At 46.7% G+C, this 16,804-nt stretch overlaps 1 protein-coding gene across 1 annotated transcript in view; it reads right to left on the reverse strand.

Moving 5' to 3' along the window:
* AATF (apoptosis antagonizing transcription factor) overlaps nt 1–16,804 on the reverse strand; it is a 309,381-nt gene that overhangs the window by 152,792 nt on the left and 139,785 nt on the right. Inside the window, exon 5 of the mRNA XM_040424193.1 lies at nt 11,042–11,156. Coding sequence (XP_040280127.1) covers nt 11,042–11,156 — 115 coding nt within the window. The remainder of the gene's footprint in view (nt 1–11,041; nt 11,157–16,804) is intronic.

Here is a 16,804-nt window from a genome sequence, read left to right on the forward strand (position 1 = left end):
TGATGGGATTACGATAGCTGACTTTAGGAGCAGCCGACTCCTAGATGAGTAGATCACCCTATGATACACTCAGGAGATAATCCCATCACATGTATCTCCTCTCTCCCTACTTATTCATTATGGAGGGGGTGAAGATGTCGGTTTGCATGTTGTTCATGGTTGATTGATTTATGTTGTTAAACTTCTTGAACTGTATATATACCGAGTTGATCTTCAATAAATTGAGTTCCTGTTTTACCCTCAACATAGAGTGTCGGCAGTAATTACGGTGTTAAGTGGAGTGCTTGGAGTCCTCAGGAAGCACTAGGAGCATATATCAACGGAGGTACCTAGCCGGGGGGTGCCAGGAGATCCGTTACAGTCGTAATCTCGCGATGCATGCGCAGTTCCTTCCCTGAGGCTGATGCCAACACAGGGAAGAAAAACTATGACGTCACTGCGCATCGCGTCATTACGGCGATCTGACTTAGAGCAAGGAGGAGATTCGTGGATACAAGCGTTGCTGGGCTCCTTCACAGGGGGGCATGGCTGGGCTCCAGAACGGTTAGTACAGCCCCTTGGGCTCCTTACCAGGCTGATTTACACATATATACACTCACCTAAAGAATTATTAGGAACACCATACTAATACAGTGTTGGACCCCCTTTTGCCTTCAGAACTTCCTTAATTCTACGTGGCATTGATTTAACAAGGTGCTGATAGCATTCTTTAGAAATGTTGGCCCATATTGATAGGATAGCATCTTGCAGTTGATGGAGATTTGAGGGATGCACATCCAGGGCACGAAGCTCCCGTTCCACCACATCCCAAAGATGCTCTATTGGGTTGAGATCTGGTGACTGTGGGGGCCATTTTAGTACAGTGAACTCATTGCCATGTTCAAGAAACCAATTTGAAATGATTTGAGCTTTGTGACATGGTGCATTATCCTGCTGGAAGTAGCCATCAGAAGATGGATACATGTTCTCATTCTGTTTACGCCAAATTCGGACTCTACCATTTGAATGTCTCAACAGAAATTGAGACTCATCAGACCAGGCAACATTTTTCCAGTCTTCAACAGTCCAATTTTAGTGAGCTCGCGCAAATTGTAGCCTCTTTTTCCTATTTGTAGTGGAGATGAGTGGTACCCTGTGGGGTCTTCTGCTGTTGTAGCCCATCCGCCTCAAGGTTGTGCGTGTTGTGGCTTCACAAATGCTTTGCTGCATACCTCGGTTGTAACGAGTGGTTATTTCAGTCAATGTTGCTCTTCTATCAGCTTGAATCAGTCGGCCCATTCTCCTCTGACCTCTAGCATCCACAAGGCATTTTTGCCCACAGGACTGCCGCATACTGGATGTTTTTCCCTTTTCACACCATTCTTTGTAAACCCTGGTTGTGCGTGAAAATCCCAGTAACTGAGCAGATTGTGAAATACTCAGACCGGCCCGTCTGGCACCAACAACCATGCCACGCTCAAAATTGCTTAAATCACCTTTCTTTCCCATTCTGACATTCAGTTTGGAGTTCAGGAGATTGTCTTGACCAGGACCACCCCCCTAAATGCATTGAAGCAAGTGCCATGTGATTGGTTGCCTAGATAATTGCATTAATGAGAAATAGAACAGGTGTTCCTAATAATTCTTTAGGTGAGTGTATATATATATATATATATATATATATATATATATATAAAATAATTTTTTACACTCAATAAAACCACACAGAGCTATGGGACAGGTATATTGCGGACATGCTAGCGGCAATCTAGCCGTGCATGTCCACAACTCTATAGGGTAAAAAGAGGTGACAGAATCCATTTAAGAGAGGTCTTCTCTATCAAAACTCTCCAGAATCTTGCCACCAGTGGACTAATTGGTCTAGCAGACAGGCTGCATAGTAATGCTTCAGGTTCGGTACCACCAGTCCTCCCTTAGTTTTTTTTGCATGTTTAAGTCGAGTATGCCACTCTAGGGTGTTTGGATTCCCAAATGAAATCCATAATTTGTCTTCGAGCTTTCCCAAAGAAAGACTCTGGGACATGGATAGGGAGGCTTCTGAAGAGGTAAAGGAGCTTGGGCAGGAGCAGCATTTAATAAGTCGCCACCCTGCCAAACCACAAGATCAGGCAGGACTTCATGTCCCTGATGTCCTTCAAGTAAGGGAGGAAAGTTGGAGTGGAATGTCCGCGACGTGGGATAGGTTAACTGGATTCCCAAGTATGATATACTTTGCCGTCACCAATAACTCTTGTGGAACACCTAAAGGGTTAACGACGTTTGTTCAGTTTTAAATACCTTGAGGGGTGTAGTTTCTTAGATGGGGTCGCTTTTATGGAGTTTTTACTCTAGGGGTGCATCAGGGGGGCTTCAAATGGGACATGGTGCCAAAAAAGCAGCCATCAAATCCTGCCTTCCAGAAACCATACAGCGTTCCTTTCCTTCTGCGCCCTGCCGTTTGGTCATACAGCAGTTTACGACCACATATGGGGTGTTTCTATAAACTGCAGAATCAAGGTAATAAATATTAAGTTTTGTTTGGCTGTTAACCCTTGCTTTGTTACTGGAAAAAGCGGATAAAAATGGAAAATTTGCCCAAAAATTGCTTTTTTGGCACAGTTTTTATTTTATTTTTTTGACCGTGTTAATCTGAGGGGTTAGGTCATGGGGTATTTTTATAGAGCAGATTCTTACGGACACAGCGATACCTAATATGTCTACTTTTTTTTTAATGTTTTACACTATATTCTCTTTTTATAAACAAAAACAAAAAAAACATTTTAGTATCTCCATAGTCTAACAGTCATTTTTTTTTTAGCCGATTATCTTAGATAGGGGCTCATTTTTTGCGGGATGAGAGGACGGTTTAATTGGCACTATTTTAGGGGGCATATGACTTTTTGATCGCTTGCCTTTACAATTTTTGTGATGTAAGGCGACATTTCTTTTAATTTTTTTTGCACCGTTATTTTATTTTTTGGACCGTGTTCATCTGATGGGTTGGGGGGGTATTTTTATAGAGCAGATTCTTACGGACCCGGCGATACCTAATATGTGTACTTTTTTTTATTTATTTTGGTTTTACTAAATAATATTTTTGAAATTTTTTATGTTTTTGTTTTAGTGTCTCAAGTCTGAGAACCAGTTTTTTATCCGATTGTCCGTGGCTAAATTGGGATATAAATTTAGTACTCCATGGAAGTGTGGTACTCCCTGAAGCAACCAATAATGCAGAGGCCCGGACGATCGGGTCACGTGCCACACTGGTTAATGGTGTCCTTCCGTATTCCACTCCTTTGACACACTCTGCACCTTTTTTGGGTCCGTCCCTTCTTTCCAGTATAGGGGACCACACCTGGAAAGTGTTGGCCAGGGACGATCTGGGCACCTTCAGTACACGAGGCATTCCGGCCTGCTTTTTCCCGGTCAGAAAAGATTAGGTCCTTGAGGACTGCCTCATAGAACTGAAGGAATGTCCCTGTGTTGCCAGCACTCAGGGACAGCACAAAAGAGTTGTACAAGGCAACCTGCACCAAGTAGACCACAACTTTTTTGTACCATGCCCGGGTTTTGCGCATGGCGCTATATGGCTTGAGGACTTGATCAGATAGATCAACTCCTCCCATATACCGATTGTAGTCGACGATACAATCGGGCTTGAGGACCGTTGCTGCGGTACCTTGCACAGGGACAGAGGGACAGGGGTGATGCAGTTACCATGAATTGTGGACAGTACAAGGACATCCCTCTTGTCCTTATATCTGACCAGCAACAGGTTTCCACTGGTAAGGGCACGGGTCTCACCCCTGGGGATAGGTACCTGGAGGGAGTGGGTAGGGAGGCTGCGTTGATTTTTCCGCACGGTCCCACAAGCGGACGTGGATCTGGCAGCGAGGGACTGGAACAAGGGGATACTAGTATAAAAGTTATCCACGTACAGGTGGTAACCCTTATCTAGCAGTGGGTGCATAAGGTCCCACACAAGTTTACCACTAACACCCAGAGTGGGGGGACATTCTGGAGGTTGACTACGGGAATCTCGCCCCTCGTACACACAAAACTTGTAAGCGTATCCTGAGGTACTCACAAAGTTTGTACAGCTTCACGCCATACCTCGCCCGCTTAGAGGGAAAAAACTGGCAGAAAATGAGTCTCCCCTTGAAAGCAATGAGAGACTCATCAACCGCAACCTCCCTTCCAGGTACATAGGCCTGTACAAATTTGGCCCCAAAGTGATCGATGACCGGCCTGATTTTGTACAGGCGGTCATAGGCAGGATCACCTTGGGGAAGGGGGGGGGGGACATGCTGCATTATCTAAATAATGCAGGCTTTTCCGGATGGCCTCAAACCGGGAGCGTGTCATGGCCGTACTGTAAAGTGGAGTTTGGTAGAGGACGTCCCCACTCCAGTATGCCTGACACTAGGTTTCTTGACTAGGCCCATGTGCAGCACGAGGCCCCAAAATGTCCTCATCTCAGCTGCACTGACCGGGGTCCAGCCACCTGGCCTAGCCAAAAAGGAGCCTGGGTGTTAAGCAACGAACTGTTGGGCGTACAGGTTCGTCTGCTCCACCATCGGATTTACAAAGTGGTCACTGAAAAAGAGACTAAAATAGTGGTATTTAGTGAAGCCCACTGTGGAAATCTGGATTCCTGGTTGGCCTACAAAATCAGGAATCACAGGCTCATACCTCTCTGGGGTATACCAGACAAGTTCACCGGCAGGGGGCTCCGGTGGATTTAACTGGTAGGCCGGAAAACTAGCACGAGCCCCACAGCTGCTCGTACTAGGGTGGGCCACAAGGTCCCTAGCATGGCGGTCCCCTTGCTCCGCCTGGCGGCATCTCCGCTGCCTTGGGGGCTCATCATCATCGCTAGATGAGGAGGACGCGGATAACAAAAGGAAAGTGGGGTCATCCTCGTCCTCACTGGGACTCTCGGACTCTGAGGCAAGCTGGGCGTATGCCTCCCCAGCCGAGAACATCCGGCGGGCCATAGGGGAGTGTGTGTGTGCGTGGAAAACTTTATTTGGTGTGCGTGTGTGTGGGGGCACGGGTGTTCGCAAACTCACCCTAAACGACAAAAAAAAAGAGATTTTTGTGAACTCACCTGTAAAATCTCTTTCAAGCGTAGTTCATTGGGGGACACAGGACCGTGGGTATAGCTGCTTGCTGCCACTAGGAGGCGACACTAGGCTGAAAAGTGATAACTCATCCCCTGCACGCTATACCCCCTCCAGCCTGGAGAGAGCATATCAGTTTGTGCCCAAGCAATAGGAGTAGGAGAAAAAAAACACAGTAAACAACCAATGACTGACAAACCTCAGTCGGATTGAACCAGAACTGAGGACCATACTGGCCCACCAACCACCATTATTTGCGGCAAACAGAACAATGGGTGGGAGCTGTGTCCCCCAATGAACTACGCGAGAAAGAGATTTTACAGGCGAGTTCACAAAAATCTCGTTTTCTCGCTCGTATCATTGGGGGACACAGGACCGTGGGACGTCCTAAAGCAGTCCACGGGGAGGGAAACAAATCACACGCCCATGGAGAAAAAACCGCCCTCGAGGATGCGTAATCCACTGCCACCTGCAAGATCTTGCTGCCTGGAGCAGCAACAGTCGATGTCTAGAAAAGCCCCCGGAAAACTCAGTGAACTTGCCGGAAGACCAAGACGCTGCCTTCTAGAAGCAATGCCTGGAGTAGATGAACCCGAGAAGTGCAGACCGCTGGTCGGGCTGACAAGGACCTCCAAGAGAACCAGGTAAAAGTCTGTGCAGCGGAACGCGCTAGATATGGACCAGCAAATCTCAGAGGCCAAAATAGATGGCTGATGGAGAGCCCGCCCTTAAAAATACGAGGGAGAAAGAAAAGAAATCCATGTCTGAGATGACCTGGAAAGCGGCGACCTTCTGCAAGAAAGAAGATACTGGGCGGAGCACTGCCTGATGCAAATGACAAATGGATGTACAAGAAGGCGCTATCAACTCTCAAAGCTGTCGGATGGAAGATCCTGCCATCCGGAATGCCGCCTTCCTAGAAATAAAAAGAAGAAGAAGTCCCAGAGGGAGGGCTTGTTTGTCCCTGAAACGCCTTCAGCAATCTACAGATCTTTGGGACGAAGCCGGTTGCTGGCCACAGCTGTGGAAGCGGAACCAAAATCCAGTTTCGCAGGATCATCCTCTGGGTAAAAGAACACCCCTTGGTAAATGGAAGTGGTAAATTGGAAGACTAATGCCCCTAGAGCCATCGGCTTGTGGTGAGGCTTCTAGCAAGAGAAGCTGCTTGAGAAACTACTGGGGAAAAAATTCCTGAGCCAGGCATGCCCAACTGCAGGCCAAAGAACCAATACCTCGGATAAAGGTAGAAGCAAAAAAAAAAAAAAACGATGTGAGCATCACCGGTGATGAAAAGCCCCATAAGTGACATATTGACTCTACGTAGACACTGCCCGGAAGGGCAGATGACCAAGATAAGAGAATACTCTCCGTGGAAAAAATAGATCCCGGATTCCATAGCTATACAACCCATTGCTACCGGTCGAGTAGACCGAAGGGAAAGATGGTCAGCAATCCAGCTAGAGGAAGGACAGGAAAGAAAAGGGTGTTCCGTTCCAGGAACGAAATCTCTACCAGTGGTGGCAAGGCGTGACAGACACCCGCTCAGCCTGGTGTGGGGGGACCCGTTGTCCACCCCCGGAATGAGCAGTGAAAGGAATGACCACCATCGGCTTGAGGTGACACAGAAGTAATCATATCTGAAGGAAGGTATCACTGTAGTGGTAGACGAGTGCCGCAGGGACTAAGCTACCCAGTCGAGCGCACCCAAAGTAAGGTGCTGATAGCTATGGCATTTACGCCAATGCAAAGCCAGAGTTGACGACACAAGAACAACAGTTGTCAGAGCAACGGACAATTAACAGTAATGAAGACCATTAAGAGGCCAGGGCAAAAGCCCATTGCCATCAGAGACTGGCACTTTACAGAATCTCTTGGTAATGTAATACACTGCCTGAGGAGGAGCCCATACAAGGGAAGCCACCAGAGTAACGCAAACGCCATACTCCAGCTGAGGAGGAGGCCACACCGTAGAGGATACCAATTCCAGAGTCAGAAGAAACCCCCGTCTGACGAAGGAACTGTGCAGTAGGAACCCTAGCATGTAGTGGAGGTGCAAATACCCCTTGTACAGTAAGAGCTACAGAATGCTCCTCCCAGCGTAAAACTGAGGGAGAGGCCTAAGGACACCCAGAAGTAGCATGGCACCATGCTATCTCAGTCAACTAGAGCCATCCTGAGGCACTCTGTCTAAAAAGGGGGCAGAACAGGAGCAACCACCGAAGCAGTGCCAGGGTAGAACCCCTACCTGAGGGGGGCTGTCCCACTGCCGCGATTTCGATCTCGGCCCTAATGTGAAAACTTCCCCTGCTTAGAAGAACACGCCGTAGTAGCCATTGCAGAATGCCAGCAAAACACCCTCACCTAATAAGGAAGAGTGGTGGCCCAGAATACAGAGTCAGTGCAACCTTGGGCTCGCTGGATCGTAATCACATTTGCATAATGGCGTGCACACCACACGTTGTAGAGGACCAATTTCTGACCGACATGAACAGTGAAGGCCCATGGGGATAGGAATCTCTAGGGCATCTGAGTTGCTGAGTGACCCCCCTGAGAGAACAAAGGTCGACATATCTGCGTCCCCAACCAGTACCGGAAGAAAAGGGAGGATACAATATGGGAGCAGCCCCAGTATCCATATACCACTAGATGAAGAGTATCAGGCACCAACGGTAACGACTGTTGCTGCGGCCCACCTGTGAAGGAAGCCAAGGTATCTAGTGTCGTGGCTTAGTTGAATTAAAGCATGCATAGATGCTCAGTGATTTCCTGTTAGTTGTAGAAGGGGTAATGCCACGACTGTTGAATAGTATTCAGTGGTAGCGCAATCCTCCGTCAAGGAAGGGAGGTAGCGAGATAATCAGAACCGTATCCAACGGTAGTGTAATAACCCCTCCTATGGAGGGGGTAACACCTACTGTAAGCACTGCACTCAATGGAAGTGCAATTACTCCACCTATGAAGGGGAGAAAAATATATAGGAAGTACTGTATCCTGAGTTAGCGCAAGTACCTAACCTATGGCAGGGGTTAATGCACCCAGCAGGAATTGACCCCAATGGTTGAGAATTACACCCCTATGGAAGAGGATAATGCATATGATTAGTCCTGTACCCGGTGGGAAGAGAAATTCCTCCACCTATGTAAGGGGGTAATGCTTACGGTAAACACTGCCACCCGCGATAATGCCATAACACCTCTTATGAGAGAGGCTAATGCATAATGCCAGTACTGTACCAAGTGGAACAGCAAATCCGTCAACTATGGAAAGGGGGGACGCGAATGGCTGGCACTGACCAGTGCTAGTGCAGTCAGTCCACCTGTGGAAGGAGGGAATACAAAAAGGTAAGTACTGTATCCAGTAGTAGTGCAAATGCCGCCTAAGGAAGGGGGTAATGCATACAATCAGTACTGCTGAGGGTATGGATGCAATCATAGAAGATTAAACTGGATTCATATCAGAGTGTGCAGAACTGATCCCCTGTTCCCTCAGAACCAACCCCTGCCAAAAAGGAGGGTTCTGAATATCACCCTAATGAGGAAGGGTGGAGGTGCGGAGGAGACCAAGGAGGAAAGTGTCCTGCTCTGGCCCGCTCGTGCACAGCTCTACCTCTCAGCATCTAGCCATGGCAGTTGCAGGCTGTGTCGGTGGTGATATAACAATCAAACCACCCAGGAGGTGGAATCGGCATCTCTACATGACCGCTCACTGGATTGTGTGGGCGGTACTTAATCAACCCACGACCCAGGAGGATGGATGGGGAACTTCCAGAGGTCCTCCGTTGGATTGCGCAGGTGGATTATCAACCAAATGACCCAGGAGGGTGGATTGGGAATCCTTCAGATGTGCTCCCCTGGATTTGTGCAGGTGGAGTATAATCAACCAAACGGCCCCGTAGGGCGGATTGGGAATCCTTCAGATGCGCTCCCCTGGATTTGTGCAGGTGGAGTATTATCAACCAAACGGCCCCGTAGGGCGGATTGGGAAGTTACAGAGGTCCTCCACTGGATTGCACAGGTGGTGGCATATAAACCAGACGACCCAGAAGGGTGGTCTGGGAATTCTTCATGTGTCCTTTATCAACCAAACGACCCCGGAGAGCGGATTGGGAAACTGTGAGCAATCCTCCACTGTCCAGATAGGACATGGGCCTAGTCCCGTACCCCACCATCAGGGTGGACCTGCGGTGATGTGGACTGAGGGGGGCAGGACTACCTGTGATGCCCCCGCTAAATGAATGAAGCAGGAAGGGGTTAAATGTCCTAAACTTAAGGTATTTGGCCTGCAGAAAGGGGACACTGGATAATCCAGTGCCGGCTGCAAAAATGTGACTTGCCATAAAGGGTTAACCCAGCTCAGAGGACCGGAGGCGGAGCTCAGCGGGCACCTGGGGGAGGGGGGACAGCTAGTCGGGGAGAATTCGCGCCTAAAGGACGAACCCGCCCCCTCCATAACCGGAATGAAATAGCCGGCTGAGGGTACTTACCCAATGCGGACTACTCACCCCATCTTCATCCTCTTCTCTTCACCCTTTCTCAGAGTACCAGCAGGGTCACCTCTTCAGCCGCTGGCACCCGAAGTGGCAGGAGACTGGAATGGCGGAGGGTCTTGCCGGATTCAGGTGACCCCTTGGCTGGCGGGAAGCAGAGGAGCTGGGCTGCCCTGGTCCACTTTTGTTTCTTGGGGAGGGCGAGCGGTAAGGGATTCCGACACCGGCCTTGCTCCCGGGGTAGACAGAGGCACTCTGTTTCCCCAAACCTAAAAAGGAAAAAGATAAAATAATAAAAGTAAGCCGCCCTGCAAAAGCAGGGAGGTCTGCCTCCTATGACACTAAGCTAAAAACTGATATGCTCTCCAGGCTGGAGGGGGTATAGCCTGCAGGGGAGGAGTTATCACTTTTCAGCCTAGTGTCGCCTCCTAGTGGCAGCAAGCAGCTATACCCACGGTCCTGTGTCCCCCAATGATACGAGCGAGAAATAATAATTTAAAAATCGCTGAACAACCGTCCGAAGTTGATCAGCGGTGGGGTGTGCGATGCGCTAACAGTGGCCGGACGCCAAGAGTGCCGGCCACAGTCAGCGTGCGCACAAAAAAAAAAGTTGTGGTGGTGGGAGGGCAGGGGGGCAAGCTGCAGCACCCATGGGGGGGGTCTAAGGTCACACAGCTGTGCTGTGGACCCCAGACACCCGATTTAGGGTGATGCAATCAAAAATTGGTTTGTTTTTTTCTTCTCAGCAACTTGCCCTAAAATATCCCTGCCTAATCTAACCTGTCCCTAGCCTTTGCCCTCTGGGGCACAGATGGGGGTGCTGGGGCACAGATGGGGGTGCTGGCTGGAGATCCGTGCAGCGATCCACGTGCAGTGCTCCTCTCTCCTCGGCTCCCCGAGCACAAAAGGAGGAGGAGAGGAGCGCTGTGGTAATTTGAACCTCCCGCCCCTGCAGCCGACCATCACCTCTCAGGATCGCAGGATGGTGATTGGTGGTGTATCATCACACCACCGATCACCATCCTGTTCCGGGTTATCTGTCCCCAGAGACCCGAATAACCCGGAAACGCAGCAAACCGCAGGTCTGAATTGACCTGCGGTTTGCTGCGATCGCAGACATGGGGGGTCACAGGACCCCCCGGCGCATTTAGCCAAGGTGCCTGCTAAATGATTTGAGCAGGCACCGGGTTCCGATCACCGCCCGCCGGTGATCGGAACTATACATGACGTACCGGTACGTCATGTGTCCGGAACAGGTTAAAAAAAAAATTACTAGTTTTCCATAGAGTTATATTCTCAAATTACAATATTTTCTACTTACAATAGTAACCCTTGAACAAATTAATATTGTAACCTGAGGAACCACTATCTATTTAAACAATGGATACAAACATTTGTATAAAAAAATAAATACTGAAAAATGATGCTTTATACCATCAAAAGTTTGATTTACCTATCTGCTTTGCATTTCTTTCCATTTATTATGTAGCGTGTTTCTGGAAACTGGAAGAGAAGTTCATCTTGCAAATGGACCAAAGATCTCATTAATTCCTTCAGTGCTTTGTAGCCTTAAAAAAAAAAAAAAAAAAAAAAAAAAAAATCAATCAATCATGAAATTTAAACAGCCTACCTTATGTAATAGCTCAAACAATTTAGTGTGCAAGGGTTAAAAGGATTGTCCGGCCCCAATGGTTGTAACCTGTGTACAATAAAAACTAAAAAAAAAAAAAAACAAACACACACACACACCTGTCCCCAGTTCTGCCATTCCCAGCTGCGTCTGGTTCCCACTGGACCACAAGTGGCTTGGTTCCATAACCGTTTAGGCCAATCACTGGCACTGGTGATCATGTGCTAGAGTAACATGACAAGTGACTACTGAGGTCACTGATTGGCCACTGTAGTCACAAGAGACCAAGCGACTTCTAGTCTGGAAGCCTAATGATCAGACTGCAGACAGGTGATTTTGCCGGTTATGACCATTGGGGTCTGCTGGCTTGTAGCCCATCAAATTCCTTTAGGGGTAACAAAAAATTCTAATAATGCCCACAAATTCTGTAAACTAAAAAAAGATTACATACTTAACCCTTTCCCCTGCACCGTTCTCTGCTATGCCAGTCCTTCTCCTGTTGTCTGTTTACATATTACAGTGGTGACATGCATGTGTATGACTGCTGCAGCCAACCACTGTCCTCAACGGTATATATTTTACTGAACTGGGTGGCATGACTGCAATTTTTACTTATCTGGGCCAACTCAGAATGTGTGTTGACAAATCTAAGCAGAAATCAGTCTGAGTCTTTAAATTATATACTGATATAAAAGAGGGAAAAATCACAAACCTTTGCTCATACTTTTATTTTAAACACATCACACATTTACTTTTTACTGGTTGACGCTATTTGTCTGACTTTTGGGCAACACCAAAACCAGGGAACTTCATAAACCACAATTCCCTCGAGCATTTCTAAATACCAGTACACAGGGGAGGATTGGCCATAGACAAATAGACCTTACAGGGAAATTTCCCGGTGAACCGATGCCCTGGGGGCTGCCTGGGCACTCCTCACAGCTAGCCAATGGAAGTTTTTGGGGATGTATTTTGTGCTGCTGGGAATATTTTGTGATGGACTGTGGTTTTTGGCTCTGTTGGGATGGTATTGGTGGCCCTGCCTTTGGACCCAACTACAAAATGTGACCACTTTTAGTATTTTTTTTATTTTTTTTTTCCAGGGCCACTTTAACCACCTCCGGACCGCCTAACGCAGGATCGCGTTCCGGAGGTGGCAGCCCTGCGCACAGTCACGCATATACGCGTCATCTCGCGAGACGCGAGATTTCCTGTGAACGCGCGCACACAGGCGCGCGCGCTCACAGGAACGGAAGGTAAGAGAGTTGATCTCCAGCCTGCCAGCGGCGATCGTTCGCTGGCAGGCTGGAGATGTGTTTTTTTTAACCCCTAACAGGTATATTAGACGCTGTTTTTATAACAGCGTCTAATATACCTGCTACCTGGTCCTCTGGTGGTCCCCTTTGTTTGGATCGACCACCAGAGGACACAGGTAGCTCAGTAAAGTAGCACCAAGCACCACTACACTACACTACACCCCCCCCCCGTCACTTATTAACCCCTTATTAGCCCCTGATCACCCCTAATCACCCCTGATCACCCCATATAGACTCCCTGATCACCCCCCTGTCATTGATTACCCCCCTGTCATTGATCAACCCCCTGTAAAGCTCCATTCAGACGTCCGCATGATTTTTACGGATCCACTGATAGATGGATCGGATCCGCAAAACGCATCCGGACGTCTGAATGAAGCCTTACAGGGGCGTGATCAATGACTGTGGTTATCACCCCATATAGACTCCCTGATCACCCCCCTGTCATTGATCACCCCCCTGTCATTGATCACCCCCCTGTCATTGATCAACCCCCCTGTCATTGATCACCCCTCTGTAAGGCTCCATTCAGATATTTTTTTGGCCCAAGTTAGCGGAATTTTTTTTTTTTTTTTCTTACAAAGTCTCATATTCCACTAACTTGTGTCAAAAAATAAAATCTCACATGAACTCACCATACCCCTCACGGAATCCAAATGCGTAAAATTTTTTAGACATTTATATTCCAGACTTCTTCTCACGCTTTAGGGCCCCTAGAATGCCAGGGCAGTATAAATACCCCACATGTGACCCCATTTCGGAAAGAAGACACCCCCAGGTATTCCGTGAGGGGCATATTGAGTCCATGAAAGATTGAAATTTTTGTCCCAAGTTAGCGGAACGGGAGACTTTGTGAGAAAAAAATAAAAAATATCAATTTCCGCTAACTTGTGCCAAAAAAAAAAAATTTCTATGAACTCGCCATGCCCCTCATTGAATACCTTGGGGTGTCTTCTTTCCAAAATGGGGTCACATGTGGGGTATTTATACTGCCCTGGCATTCTAGGGGCCCCAAAGCGTGAGAAGAAGTCTGGTATCCAAATGTCTAAAAATGCCCTCCTAAAAGGAATTTGGGCACCTTTGCCCACCTAGGCTGCAAAAAAGTGTCACACATGTGGTATCTCCGTATTCAGGAGACGTTGGGGAATGTGTTTTGGGGTGTCATTTTACATATACCCATGCTGGGTGAGAGAAATATCTTGGTCAAATGCCAACTTTGTATAAAAAAATGGGAAAAGTTGTCTTTTGCCAAGATATTTCTCTCACCCAGCATGGGTATATGTAAAATGACACCCCAAAACACATTCCCCACCTTCTCCTGAGTACGGAGATACCAGATGTGTGACACTTTTTTGCAGCCTAGGTGGGCAAAGGGGCCCATATTCCAAAGAGCACCTTTCGGATTTCACAGGTCATTTTTTACTGAATTTGATTTCAAACTCCTTACCACACATTTGGGCCCCTAGAATGCCAGGGCAGTATAACTACCCCACAAGTGACCCCATTTTGGAAAGAAGAGATCCCAAGGTATTCGCTGATGGGCATAGTGAGTTCATAGAACTTTTTATTTTTTGTCACAAGTTAGTGGAATATGAGACTTTGTAAGAAAAAAAAAAAAAAAAAATCATCATTTTCCGCTAACTTGTGACAAAAAATAAAAAGTTCTATGAACTCACTATGCCCATCAGCGAATACCTTAGGGTGTGTACTTTCAGAAATGGGGTCATTTGTGGGGTGTTTGTACTGTCTGGGCATTGTAGAACCTCAGGAAACATGACAGGTGCTCAGAAAGTCAGAGCGGCTTCAAAAAGCGGAAATTCACATTTTTGTACCATAGTTTGTAAACGCTATAACTTTTACCCAAACCATTTTTTTTTTACCCAAACATTTTTTTTTTATCAAAGACATGTAGAACTATAAATTTAGAGCAAAATTTCTATATGGATCTCGTTTTTTTTGCAAAATTTTACAACTGAAAGTGAAAAATGTCATTTTTTTGCAAAAAAATCGTTAAATTTCGATTAATAACAAAAAAAGTAAAAATGTCAGCAGCAATGAAATACCACCAAATGAAAGCTCTATTAGTGAGAAGAAAAGGAGGTAAAATTCATTTGGGTGGTAAGTTGCATGACCGAGCAATAAACGGTGAAAGTAGTGTAGGTCAGAAGTGTAAAAAGTGGCCTGGTCTTTCAGGGTGTTTAAGCACTGGGGGCTGAGGTGGTTAAAGGGAACCTGTCATGTGGATATTTGATTATAATGTAACTAATTATATACAATCATTAACTACTAAAAGTCTATTTAGTCCAGCGTATATTTAATTCAGAGCTATAGCCACTCCCCTGCCCACCTGCTGCTGATTCCTACGGAAACAAACTGTCAATCAGCAGCAGGTGGGCGGGGAGAGTCAGGAGCTCATACATATTCATGACTCATCATTATCAGCTGGAGCTTTTCAATACAAGATGTTGGCAGATTGACTGGGTCAATTAAAGAAAGTGAGCCAGCATTTTGCTAAGAGAATCAATCACTTATTTATGTTACCTTTAGTTAGGACAACATAAAACTGGTGACAGGTTCCCTTTAAGTTCCCAGTTCGCTACTGACCGTACATTACTGTAATCTGCAAATCTATGTAAAATACATTTATTAACATAAGTTATAAACTGGCTCCAAGAGGCTGAAGAAATGTTATATAAATATTACCCACCAAGTAATAACCCTTTTAACAATAAGTAATTTAACATGCATAAAGCATTAAACTGCCCCTCCTGTTGCCTGGCTGCATGTTATTATTGAAGCAGGCCATACACACAGCTACAGAAAAAAGCACTTAACAAGTACACATACATGCTGGGGAATTTTTCCTTCTCTAGTAACAGAGATTAACCATTTGCCAGTGAAAGATTGTGGTTTTACTGGTTAACTTAATCGGTTGAAATGGCAAGCTTTGGGTCCTTTAGGGACCGCTAATGTGTTTCAAAAGCTTGCATTTTCAACCTATTTAGTACAAAGCTCATGATTAAAGTTATAACCCAATATTAAAAAATATCACCTCATTCCTACACAACACTAATGGTACCAACATTTAGAAGGGATCAGTGGTCTACTACATCTGCACCTAAATCCATATTAACAATATATATCTAATATATAAAGCTGAGCTATGTCCACTAAAGGAAACCACACCGTAGCATTTACAATCACAAAATTTGGCACACAGGTACATCAGGTGTCCGGGAACATACCGTTCCTGAGATAGTCCCAAAAAATGCATTAGCCAATAGAAGCCTGATCACATGACCCTTATCAGCCAATAAAAGCTTGCAGGCCCTTAGTCTCCACATACACACAGTTTTACACCACGTTTCCATAACAACCCAGCCAAGGCGCTGTGGATGACACTGTTAAGGGGTAAAAAAATGGACTTAAAACCTCGCCTCCAGGTCCCGCTAAGCAACGCCCCTAAGGGGGCTGGCTGCTGTGAAGGTCACTGTTAAGGGGGCTGGCTGCTGTGAAGGTCACTGTTAAGGGGGCTGGCTGCTGTGAAGGTCACTGTTAAGGGGGCTGGCTGCTGTGAAGGTCACTGTTAAGGGGGCTGGCTGCTGTGAAGGTCACTGTTAAGGGGGCTGGCTGCTGTGAAGGTCACTGTTAAGGGGGCTGGGTGCTGTGGAGGTCACTTAAGGGGGCTGGCTGCTGTGGAGGTCACCGTTAAGGGGGCTGGCTGCTGTGGAGGTCACCGTTAAGGGGTGTGTGGAGGTCACATTTTAAAGGGGACAGGTTACTGTGGAAATCACTGTTAACGAGATGGGGTACTGTGGAGGTCATTAATAAAGGGGCGGCCACTGTTAGCCTACTTTCACACTAGCTTTTCTATTTTTCGTTACCAAGATCCATCATAGGGTCTCGATACAGGAAAAATAAAACGCTTATGTTTTGTTCCCATTCATTGTCAATGGGTACAAAACGTAACTGAACGGAATGCTCAAAAACGCATTCTGTTCCATTTGGTTGCGTTCTCATACTAGAGAGCAACCCGCAGCATGCTACGGTTTTCTTTCCGTCATGGGTTGCAGAACAAAACGGATCCGTCCCCATTGACTTGCATTGTGGGTCATGATGGATCCGTTTTACCTGTGACACTATCTGACAATTAACAACGGATCCATCCCCCGTTGACTTTCAATGGTTTTCATGACGGATCCGTCTCGGCTATGTTAAAGATACTACAACCGGATGCGTTCATAATGGATGCAGATGGTTATATAATCAG

Source organism: Bufo bufo, chromosome 3 (assembly GCF_905171765.1).
Source record: "Bufo bufo chromosome 3, aBufBuf1.1, whole genome shotgun sequence".
Classification (NCBI taxonomy): Eukaryota; Metazoa; Chordata; class Amphibia; order Anura; family Bufonidae; genus Bufo; species Bufo bufo.